General features: G+C 41.9%; 1 protein-coding gene across 1 annotated transcript in view; it reads right to left on the bottom strand.

Moving 5' to 3' along the window:
- The window catches only part of LOC144783887 (extracellular calcium-sensing receptor-like), a 50746-nt gene that overhangs the window by 15077 nt on the left and 23622 nt on the right, over positions 1 to 12047 (bottom strand). The window contains exons 2-4 of the mRNA XM_078662630.1: positions 6793 to 7084; positions 493 to 1329; positions 18 to 245 (exon numbers count right to left, since the gene is read on the bottom strand). Of these exons, the coding sequence (XP_078518756.1) occupies positions 18 to 245; positions 493 to 1329; positions 6793 to 7084 (1357 nt within the window). The remainder of the gene's footprint in view (positions 1 to 17; positions 246 to 492; positions 1330 to 6792; positions 7085 to 12047) is intronic.

The following is a 12047-nucleotide window of genomic DNA, read 5'->3' as shown; positions in this document are numbered from 1 at the left end:
CTCAAAATTATTCTTACCAGATTGTGTTCTCCACCCCATAAGATGGCTTTTTCATCAATCACCATTTTAACTCCTGGAGGAGCAATGGCATCATATGTCCCAACTTTCACAAAGTTGCTGGTTTCACTGGATGTCATGTGCCAATATAACAAGTCCAGGAATGGTGGGGAGTCTCCAGATTCATCGAAATGGAACTTTCTGCCAGCAGAGGTCAGCATGTGAACATTCTTCACATAGTGCAACATCTGTAGACAAAACAGAAATTGTGACTTGAAAAAAGATGAAGTTAAATATCTGACTTCATTCAGTTTGCACACACAAAATGTTAGCAAATATTGTGGATGAGTGATATACCATTGTATGACTAAAGAATCAAAACAAATTCAATGGCAATGTCATTGTTTTGGGTATTAGTGTCCTTGCCATTTTATAGGTAAACTTCTAATGAGCAAGTTCTGATTGACTACATCCACAAAGTATATGTGTACTCACTTGCCAGGGTTGAAATCCCTTAGGATCTGCACATGATCTTTGAATGAATGGACCTTCTTGAGGAATGCAGTTAATCAGATCTTGCAAGGATTGAGCCAAGGCATAGATGGCTTTATGGGCAGAATAGGAAAACCTGAAATCAGTCACCTCAAAGACAGACGCATCAAGAGACTCCAGCTTTTCTGTCCCAGTGCAGAGTCCATTTTGATTTGCAATTCCAGCAGCTTGTGTTTCATTTAACGCATCCTCCCATTTGCAACCAAAGGCTTGCTCCCAGAAAGGCTTCATGAATATATCTTCGGTTTCCTTCGAAGGGCGGATGCTATGGAGGAAGTTACTAAACCCAGGAATATCTCCGCTGTAGACTGCCAGCCCCAGGGTGCCATTCAGCAATTCCCACAAATCCTTCTTGGAGAAAGTGAATGATGGAATCCAGCTTGTCACTCCAATCCAAATTCTTCCAGAGACTTTTTGCAGAGACAGTTCTTGTAGAATGGGTGTGATATGAATTGCAAATGTGTAGCACACAATCACATAAACAGTGGATCTTTCCACTGTATCAATTATATGGCTTATGGAGGCTTTGGTGGAATGTAAGGGGAGAATTTCAAAGAATTCAGTACAGATTTCATTATTTTCTAACTCTTCCTTTAGGGCCTGACTGCCTTGACGACACAGGTCATTGTCTGAGGCCAGAATCCCTATCCATGTCCAGCCAAAGTGAAGCAGTAACTCTACCAATGCATTGGGTTGAGATGCGACGCTTGTCACTGTCCGAAGAAAAGAGGGGAACTGGAGTTTGTCGCTCAGAATAGGGAGTGCTGCAGCATAGCTGATCTGTAAAACAGGAAACACACTGGTACTCTCATTCTAAAAAACTTAAGTTGAATGCTTTCAGACAAAAATGCTAGTGACAGAAGTATGTGGTGTATCACTTTTATCTTTTTTTACTATTGCATTTAAGTAAGCAGTTAATCACAGAGGAAGGAAGGGAGAAAGGAAGGAAGGAAGGAAGGAAGGAAGGAAGGAAGGAAGGAAGGAAGGAAGGAAGGAAGGAAGGAAGGAAGGAAGGAAGGAAGAAAGGAACGAAGGAACGAACGAATCCTGATCCTAGGGTCCAACACCTCAGCTTGGGAAGACTCCTGGTGGCCCATAGAGCTGGAAACCCCCCACACCTACTGACCTCACACAAAACCTCAGCATCATACTGGACTCCTTGCTCACCATGAACCAGCTGATCAATGCCGTCATCTCATCATGCTTCCACATTCTTCGCCTGCTTTGGATGACCTTCAGATGGATCCCCACTGAGGCCTGGAAAATCATCACTCACGCACTCATCAGCAGCAGACTCATCTACGGCACTTTAGGCAGGCACCACCCAGAAACTCCTCAGAAAACTTCAGAACGTACAGAAGGCAAAAGCTAGACTGGTCCTCAACATCCTCCGCCGCAGCTACATCTCCAAACACCAACGAGAACTCTACTGGATTTCACCTTCAAGTTCCTCACACATGCTTACAAAGCCCTCCACGATGCCGGGCCAGTATAGCTGAACCACCACCTCCCATTCCAAGCACCCTCCAGACACCTCTGCTTCGCCCAACTGGCTTTCGCCAGCATCACTCGGATCTTCAAGACCAAGCTGGAGGAAGTTTCTCTTTCTACCTCGCCGACAAATCCTGGATCATGCCTCTCCACCTCAGGCTATCCCCGTCCCCGACAAAATTCTGGAAGGAACTCAAGACCTGGCTCTTTGAACGAAACACAGCACCCATACAGACTAGCAACCCCACCCCCCCACCCCACCAGTTCCTTGAGACCTTCACAGGTGAGAAGCCACGCTTAATAAGTACTGATTGATTGATTGATTGAAGGAAGGAAGGAAGGAATTATTAATGGGCAGTGGGAGTGAGAAAGAGGTATTGAGAACTTGTGTTGACCAGCACCAGAGCTATGAGCTGATACTATCAATTGGTTCAGCTCAGTTATATAAAAGTTGTAAAACTTACCAAAAAAATGTATGAGCCTCCTTTATAAAAGGAAGGTTACAACATAAAAGAGGTTGGGTCTTTGCAGACAAAGAAGTTCAGATTTAAGAAATGAATCACAACACCTAACACCTCCTTAGGGGAGCTTGCATGACAAAACAGTATAGTTCTCTGAAGAATGACAAGCTGTCTCTTCTATGACATGTGGCAAATAGAACATGTTGCTTTGTCTCATGATAAATATCAAGATAAATGGTAATAAAAACACAGGGGCAGATTTACAAGCCCCTTGCGCCACTTTTGCGCCGCCGTTGCGTCACTTCTGTGACGCAGTGGCAGCCTAAAGCTAGCCCCATGCTGCGACGGATTTACACCATGACGCATCTAGGGAGATGCGTCACGTTGTAAAACCCTGCACCACATGAAACCTGCATCCGGTTTCATGTGGGCATTCCGGCGCAGCGTGGGCGTTCCGGCGCAGGAAAGCCTTGGAAAAGTGCCTGAGTGAAATCTACACGATTTCACTCCAGAGCATCAAAACCTTGCGTTTGCTTGAAGCAGGCGTAAGGCTTTACGCACCACGTTGTGTATGGGCAGGCCACGAGCATTGCTGGAGTTGCATCGCGCTTGCGACACGACTCCAGCAATGTGCCACACTTCTGACGGGAGATGAGTCACGCATATTTTTATCCTTGCGCCATGAGGCGCCGCATTGTAAATGCAGCGCATCTGTGGTGGTGAAGGGTAAACTTCCATGACGCATCTTATCTGGTGCATCTCTGCTGGTTTGCAGGGATGCACCAGTTGTCTTAAATCTGCCCTACAGTTTGGAACAACTGATTTGTTTTTCTTGTTATACAATGTAGTATACATATTTATGGAAATTCAGCTGGGGATGTGTTTTTGTTGTGACTGAATAACAGGAGGGTAAGCAGCAGACAGGAGAGCTGTCTCTAGCCACTTACCAACACTATCCCATGTCTCCTCTGCCCCCTCACCTATGTCATCTCTGACTCCCTTCAGAATAGCCCATTACCTCCTCTGCACACCCCACTGCATATACCTATGTCTTCAGTGCTCCTTCTGCCCTGATACTCCGAGCCTCATCCCCAAATTCTCATGCCTTCAGTGCCCCATCCTACATAGTGCCATTCCTTCGGTGTCCCCTCTCCATGTCTCAGCTGCCCAGCTCTCCACTGCCCCATTCCTTCAGTGCCTCCCTTCCCTGCTGCACCGTGTCTTCATTGCACTCCTCTCATATTGCTCCTTGTATCTAGTGCCCCCCTTCCACACTATAGGCCCGATTCACAGAACTAACTTAAGACAAAATCCTAGACTTACTACTATTTTGGTATTCACAGAAGGCACTAACTCATTTTGATATTTACAGAAGGCACTTACTCATTTCGGTATTCACAGAAGTTAGGAGTCCTAAAGTTAGGAGTCCTAACTTTACTACTCCCAAACTGAGAAAAATCCTAACTTTAAGACTTTCGGTATTCACAGAAGGCATTTAGGAGTCCTAAAGTTAGGAGTCCTAGCTTTACTACTCCTAAATTGAGAAAAATCCTAATTTTAAGACTTTCGGTATTCACAGAAGGCATTTAGGAGTCCTAAAGTTAGGACTCCTAACTTCTGTCTTCTGTGAATTCCAAAATGGTAGTAAGTTTGGGATTTTGTCTTAAGCTAGTTCTGTGAATCGGGTCCCCCATCACTGCCTTGCATGCCCACTCCCCATTACTCCAGTGGCCCCTCCCCAGATGCCACGGTGCCCCCTCCCCCAGTGTCTCCAGTACCTCCTCCTTCTGCTGCCCGTGCCTACAATGCCCCTCCCCATCACCCCAGTGCCCGTTATCTAAATTAGACAGTCCCCATTTGCTCTAGTGCCTCCTCCCTCTGCTGCCTTATAACTCCATCACCCCTTCCAGCGACTTCAGTGCCTCACTCCCGCATGTTTGGAGTGTGTTCTCCCCCATGACTTGAGTTCCCTTTTTTCAATGCCCCTTCTCATATCAGAGAGAGCGCAGCTTTCAAATCAAAATCTGCCTTCTCTCTGGCACCCAACATCATCATGACCTAAGGTGTAGTTCTGGCGGAGACAGGACAGGTCAGAGGCTGACCTGCCACCGTTTCTAGCAGTGACCGACCAGATGCCTTGTGGAATTTTTGTGACAAGCACAAATTCTGCCTGTCTCAAAAGTATCACAATCTCTCGATTTTGGGACTAAATATTTTGCAGGCAGCAAAATTCCCAGGTATCTTGTTATATCTATGCAGTTTACTTAAAAAAGTATATAGATAAAATAACGATTTCTCAAGCACACAATACAAAGTTTAGCTTCATCACTAAATAATTGCTGCTAATTGCCAGCCATCTCCATGATACTCATTTTATTACGCAAGAAGATCAAAAGAATGAGTTAAACCCTTCAAGGAGTCCAGCGTATATGTTGCATAGTACATGTAGGTGTTTTTAGCTGTATGCAGCCCCCATCCCGCAGTTTTTACCTTTCAGGATGTTACCACACAGGTAAGTACCTTTCCGGTTAGTAGCACAAAGGCTGCTTTTTGGTACTTTACCCTGTGGTACCTAAGTATTTTTTAATGACATAAGCATGATGTCATTAAAAAAATTAAGGTTTTAGGTATGGGTAAAGGTTAAGAGATTGATAAGGGTAATAGAGGGTAGAGTTAAAGAAAGGTAAAGTATTAGGGTTTGGGGAAGTAAAGTTTTTTAGGTTTCAATGATAAGTAGAGGTAAAGGGAGGTAAGGGGGGGCAGATTTATGATAACTGGCACATCCCCCGGAATGCGCCAGTTATTTTGCGCCGCTGCTCCGCCACCCATGGTGCGCCGCATTTACAATGCGGCACACCATGGGGCAGAAACGGCACAGATGCGTGACGCATCTGTGCCGTAAAGGTGGCGCATTGCTGGAGTTGCGTCGCAAGCGCGACGCAGCTCCAGCAAGGCTCGGAGGTGCCCCATCTTTACAATGCTGCGTCAAGACCTACGCCTGCTTCAAGCAGGCGCAGGGTTTTGACGCAGCATTGGCCTGAAAGTGACTGAGTGAAATCTTATAGATTTCACTCAGCCACTTTTGCGAGGCGCACCTGCCCCGGAACGCCCACCCTGCGCCGGAACCCCCACAAGTGGCGCAGGGCTTTACAACGTGATGCATCTGCCTAGATGCGCCACGTTGTAAATGGGTCGTAGGGATGCGCCACGTTTACGCCTCAGTTGCTTGACGCAAACGTGGCGCATTCCCAACATAAATCTGCCCCGGGGTTTTTAGGGTTCACGGGTAGGTAGGGATAAAGACTTTTTGCCACTGACATAAGCCTCTGATGACCCAACTGTCAAATTGCTGTCTGATATTTTGCCATTTGTCCATCATCCTATTTAGAGTAGGTGGACAAATGGCAAGTTTTCACTGTCCGTCACTGCCAGGTAAAAAGTGGTGTTAAGTGGCAGTGAAAACTACAAAATGACTCCCACACCATGGGAGAAAACTCCCATGGCAAGGGGGTCATTGCTTTTTTTATTTTCAAAAACAAATTACCACTTTGGGACTTTGTTTTTGAAAATAAATAAAATACTTAAAGTTTGACACATGGCTCGTCATGTTCATGGAGCCGTCTATAACACTTTTGAAGAGATGTTCAAAGGCTGGAGGCATCTCTAAATGTGGCGGCCGGAGTACCTTTGCCATGGGGGGAGTAAAGGACTTCGTATTGCAACGGTACATAACCAGTGTATCAAAATCTAAATTAGGCCTAAGACACTGATATTACATTGATCTTGATCTTCCAGCAGGTACATGAGCAAAAACTGTGAAGTAGGTGTTCATACTGCAACTCCAAAGGAGATAAGTCCTCATGGCTCTTCACAGAATACCATGCTGATAAACAAATGTGTGCAAAGCACTTTAAGAGGGGATCCTGCACTGGGTTGAGGAGGAGAGCCTGCACTGGGCTGATGGTGGGAGCATGCACAGGACTCAAGAGGTGCATCTAGGCTCAGGAGGGGAGCCTTCACAGGACTCAGGAGGAGATCCTGCACTGCACTCAGGAGGAAAGCTTACACTGGGCTCAAGATGTTTTTCTGACCCTGTCTTAACTAAGTTCTTTTGAAACACTCTATAGAGAACTGTGAACTAATCACAACTCTCAATTTTTAGGGACATAGAAGGATTTTTTTTGTATTCAAGTAACTTTCATAATGTGATCTGACTAAATTCACCTCATTCATAATAACTATTTATGTTTGGCTTTCATTACTTTAAATTCATTCATGATCCATTTGATACCTGGGGAAACCAGCTGACTCCAAGTATTCTGGCCATGGGAACAGCTCCTGCTGATGGTCCATCACCAGTGAAGCCAGCTAGCTTGGGACTTGATTGACAGCTGTAGTTAGGAATGGTTTCTTTCCCTCCTGAGAGCAGCTGCAAAGTCCCTGCAATGGCTCCCAACTCAGAGAAACAAGAGTCATAAATGTTAAACCCCAAGGTGGTGTTCGGTAGAAGATAAGGACTACTGTTGATTTCATTAATGGCAAAGACCATGGCGAGGACCATTTGATAATATTCTATAAAAATCCTGTAGATAAAGGAAAATGTTGTGATAGTGAATTTAATGCTAAAACATATTCTTTGCAAAAAACACATTTAGTTTCATTTATGGCATTAAGAAGAATATTCTTTATTGTATATGGGTATTTATAACCTTTACAACACTGCAAAGTAAGCATCAATATTTTAAATCTACATTTAAAAAAATAGCATAAAAACTATTTATTAAATTGTGTAAAATTGTGTGAAAATGTCAACTATTCATTAAACACCTCGAGTCCGTACCAACACTCTAAGGACCATTTGCTGGTTCTTCATAGCTAAATGGTCATTATTTGTACTGTTTGCTTTTCTTAAAAAATCACAGTCACAATTGTAATTTAAACAGCTCTAGAAACAGAATATTTTAAAACCATTGAAAATTCATATCTTTACACTTTTTTTTATCATCACGTCTCACCAAGTGTAAAATCGTAAGAGAGCAGCTATTTCTGTCTGGTTGTTTTGTGCCATATTGCCATATGTGCCTGTTTCTTTGCTTTGTTTGGATGTAAATAAACATTTATAAGCAGCAATACCTTGCAAGTCTGACTTACATCCTTAGGCTCTAATTTAATAACTCAAAGCTAATAAAGTCCCATGTCCAGTTGCTCTCTAGCCCAGGTGTATTTGGTGGAACAATTGTTGCAAGTCCCCCTTTGGGGTGACCGTATTTCCTAAATGACATGGTGCAGGCAAGTTTAGAAGCTGTAGCACAAAGTAAAGCAACACTGGTACAGTGCTAGAGACGTGAAGGAAGAAGACTGCCACAATTTTGAAATTAAAATATGTGCTGAGGATATAGTTATCTTTATAAAGATATGTTTCCACTTAGAACACACTGAAGGTACTGACTTACCACTATTGCTTTACATTGCAGGATGCTGCTGTTGTACAATCCTAATAATCTGGACTCCATAAGGTTACCACAGTTCACAGGTCACTGAATGGCAATAAACCCACATGACAGATATTTGTAACACTTAAGGGCATTGCTTATTTTTCAGTTCGCATAACAGAGGTGGCTTTGAACTCTGACTACTGTACTGCTCAATAACAAATATACTATCCTAAGCTAGTTGGAGTTTATTGTACTTCCACCATGTATACCATTAATACTTTGAAACCTATTCACACAGGTATGTTTACAAGAGTAGTTCTCCTCAGATGTAGATCTGTACCTACTCCTAGGTGTAATATATGTAATTCACCAATTCCATGTGTAGAATAGATTTCCACCTAGGTGTAGGCTTACTAGACTCCCTTCAAATGAGAGTATGGAAAATCCCACAAATGAACAGTCAAGTAAACAGTAACGTCCTGCCTGTTTGTGTTCATCTATGCCACCATGGCAAATATCTGCCAATAGAAATTAACAGGCAATTTTAAGAAAAGTTATTGTAACAATTAAATACTATTGGTTGTTTATAAAAAAAAAATATTAAAGCACAGCATCCAAACTACTCTTCACAGAAAGTGTTACTGTAACAAGGGAAATTGCACCAGTAATAAAACGTACTATACTATTAGATCTTGGTTTCATTAATCTTTTTTTAATGAAACTAAATTAAATTAAAGTAAATGGGAATCCCCCCCCCACACTTTCATCTCTCATTTTCTAATGCATGACAACCTTGAATGTCGGTGACATATTCTTTAATTTGTGTTTTCTATTAGTTTATTATTTAAAATACATTTATTAAATTGTTATTATGTTTATTAAAAATAAATATGAAATGCTCTAATTTTCCCAAAAATAATAACAAACAAAAAACAATGTAACTATAGCTTACTTTCAAATGTTATTTAATGTAACTTATTTTGTATGTTTCTCTGTCTGTTAGTGGTATTGCCTGCCCCTGTTTATTTTTATGAGAGTGCGTTGCACTACAGGTAGTTGTGTATTGCTTCACTTACTCTAAGGCTGGACTGTAGTATATTTGCACATGTTTTGCCACTTGTACTACTGTAGTATATTTAACTGTGTACTTTGTGATTTGTACTTGTTTTACTGTTCTGTCAGTTTGCGTTTTGTATTAACATGTTTCTCCCTTACCTCTTCCTTTATATTTCCTTAACCCCAACCATTTTGCGAGTGCTCTTTTGTCCCTCCCTTTTTTACTAATATATCCTTTACCTATCAGATCATACTATATGTTTGTCAGGAGATTTGTGAATTGTATATTGGAGTATGTACTTTAGGTACTCCAAAAGTAGCTTTGTGAATACGCCCCACAGGGTGCTCTGTCCATTGCAAGGTCTTGCCACTGAATCGGGGCGACTGAAGTGCGTCCCACTTTGTATGCCCATGTTCACTAGTTGTGATTGTTCTACCATCCTCCAGGTGAACTCTACTTCTCCTGAACTAGTCATCAACAGCGGTGTGTGTGACACAAGGGGCAAGTTTGGTATTGTTATGTGTTCACTGGCTGGCATCAGTGTTCTGTCCTAATGCATACTCAATTCTCATGATGAATCATGTAATATTCATTACATGTTTATGCAGTTGATACCCACATTCATCTAAAAGTAGCAAGATTGAAATATTGGCTTCTTTTAACAAGACCTTGTGGTGTACCAGAAGCTCATGGCCATCCATTAAGTCACGCTCTTTTCTAAACTACAAACTAAGGATAGTAGTACTGCTTCTTGTTCCCCCATAAGGTGTGTTAGCTAGTCCACTTGTCTCACATTACAAAGGCAGCTGTTTAATTTTCAGTGCTTTGACTCTGTGACAGGTTAGTTACAGAATGTGTGGATAAAGGTTGCGCTCATGTCATATGAGACAGTATCAATCACTCCAGGATTTGTTAGTAACCGCTCCACAGTTACTGACTCCATTACAATTGTGGGATTGAAGTCACCAGCGTGCTAACTGATGTTGTATTAAAATGCAGTATGGGCTGTGGATGGCACACATTGCATGGTGTAACTTCCTGAAGCAAACCTTTGTTGTGAAGCTCCAAAATTCTTCCAGCAGGAATCTTCTCAGAACAATAAAGATTGAGGCAAGAAAATAGCTCTTTCATCATGTAATGCTTGTAGAAGAGGTGGTTTCTGGCACCAAGGAAAAGAGCTATTAGTTTCAAATACTCTGACCCCTTATACATTTTGGAAGGTTTACCAGCCAATAAGGTTCAGGTTGAGAAATACAAAATGGTCTGGAAATCAGGTGGATTGTAACCCACAAACCACCCACATATTGTTTGAGAATGGTTCCTACAGGGTAACAATCAATCCTGTGAGTCTGCAGGGTTTTTTCCACAATTAGAAATTTCAGCAGCCTCCGATCACTCAGAAGAAATCCATGCTATATATTTTAAAGGAAGTCATAATGCAATATTCTAGTGCATGTTATATTAATAAACTATTAAGATAAACAGAATAGTGGAAGAAAACAGATTATTAGACAATATAGTACCACAAACTGCAACATGTTTGATGGTGTTCATTAAATCAAGGCAGTTTATGATGAAACTAAAACCTCTCCTCTTTAGACGCTAGCTAAATATTCTTAGCAACAAAGAGTCCATCTGACTTTTTATATGGCCTCTAACATGTATACCTCATCTGGTTAACAAAGATGTTTTCAATCAGCTTCTGTGCATTGAGAAGGTTGCAGTCTGTCTCTATTATGGTGTTCCTGAACTGAACATTACTAACTAAAGGACAGATTTCTAAAGGAGAATTGAGGACACAAATACATGAATAAATTAAATGTATTTGGGAGAGACATGAGAAGAAAACACAGACCACACATCACCCCAGGGGGTATATATCATGGATCACCAGACTTTCAGAACAAATACTCCTGAGTTCTTGACTGTAGTGATCAAAACCTAGAACCAGTGCTTTTACTATCATCTATTTCTGCTGTGCACCCCAATTTGCATGCACTGTAAATGTTTTTGTGGTCTGTTTGAACTCTTAGTGCAGCACCATACCAAAGGTTTTCGGGGTTCCGTTTACTTTCCTCCACTGCCTTCCACACAATTGCCTTATGCCATGACCCACTGATAAACAGGAATTGAGGGTATCTCTCCCAATGGTATTATGGCCATTTGTTCAAGTCAGCTCCTTCTCATTCAAACCACACTCCTCTCTTCTACTTCTCCAACATATGCCCTACTCTCTTGTGCTCATCCCTCTGATGGTCTGCTCTACGCCTTCTTTTGCCTCCGCTGCACTATCTCCTGCTCCTGTGAAGGTACTTTCTCTTCTAATTTTCTCATGGATGCTCTTCTCTCACCTTCCTTCTCCTTTTTTCACCCCTATTCCTTTGTTTCCACATTATACACAGCCACTGTTGCTGTTTGTGTCCAACAGGCTAAAGTGCGTGGTTATTCTGAATGTTCTGTGGAGGTCGGTTCCAGTTCCTGTTTACAGGACAACTGAACTTCCTATTGTGCCAAAGTTTTCACAGCATTGGGTGCATCATTCACCAGGTTGTGATTGACAGTATTACAGTCATTTTTGGACCAAATGCACCTGTTTAAGATCCAAGGAGAGCTCTGTCACAGCATACATCTGTGAATTTGTCTTGCACTCTAACTATAACAGGGAGCCAAGCATTGCAAAAATAAAACCAAATAACATATAATCGTGTGCCTTATGTGAAACAAAATGACTGTCACACTTTGTGTAATCTTACTATATCAGTAAAGTATGCCGTTTTAGGTTTAAACCTTTAATAATTGATGAAACAATACCAAAAGGGAACTAGCCCTCACCAGTCTAAATACATAAACACTGAAAACCCCTGCAAAATCACAAACTAAATGCCATTCAAAGAAAGGAAAAGGAGAGTGAAAGAGTAATTTTTTTTCTTCCTGAATGGGCCAATACAATGAAACTTTGTTATGCAAGGTAGCAGAAAGAAAGACTGGGCTAACATTATTCTGCTTGAGTTTTGTTGTTTAGGGATGTCACTAAAATATTGTTTCTTCTTCCTT

This window comes from Lissotriton helveticus, chromosome 10, assembly GCF_964261635.1.
Source record: "Lissotriton helveticus chromosome 10, aLisHel1.1, whole genome shotgun sequence".
Classification (NCBI taxonomy): Eukaryota; Metazoa; Chordata; class Amphibia; order Caudata; family Salamandridae; genus Lissotriton; species Lissotriton helveticus.
This window is presented reverse-complemented; position numbering and strand designations above follow the sequence as displayed.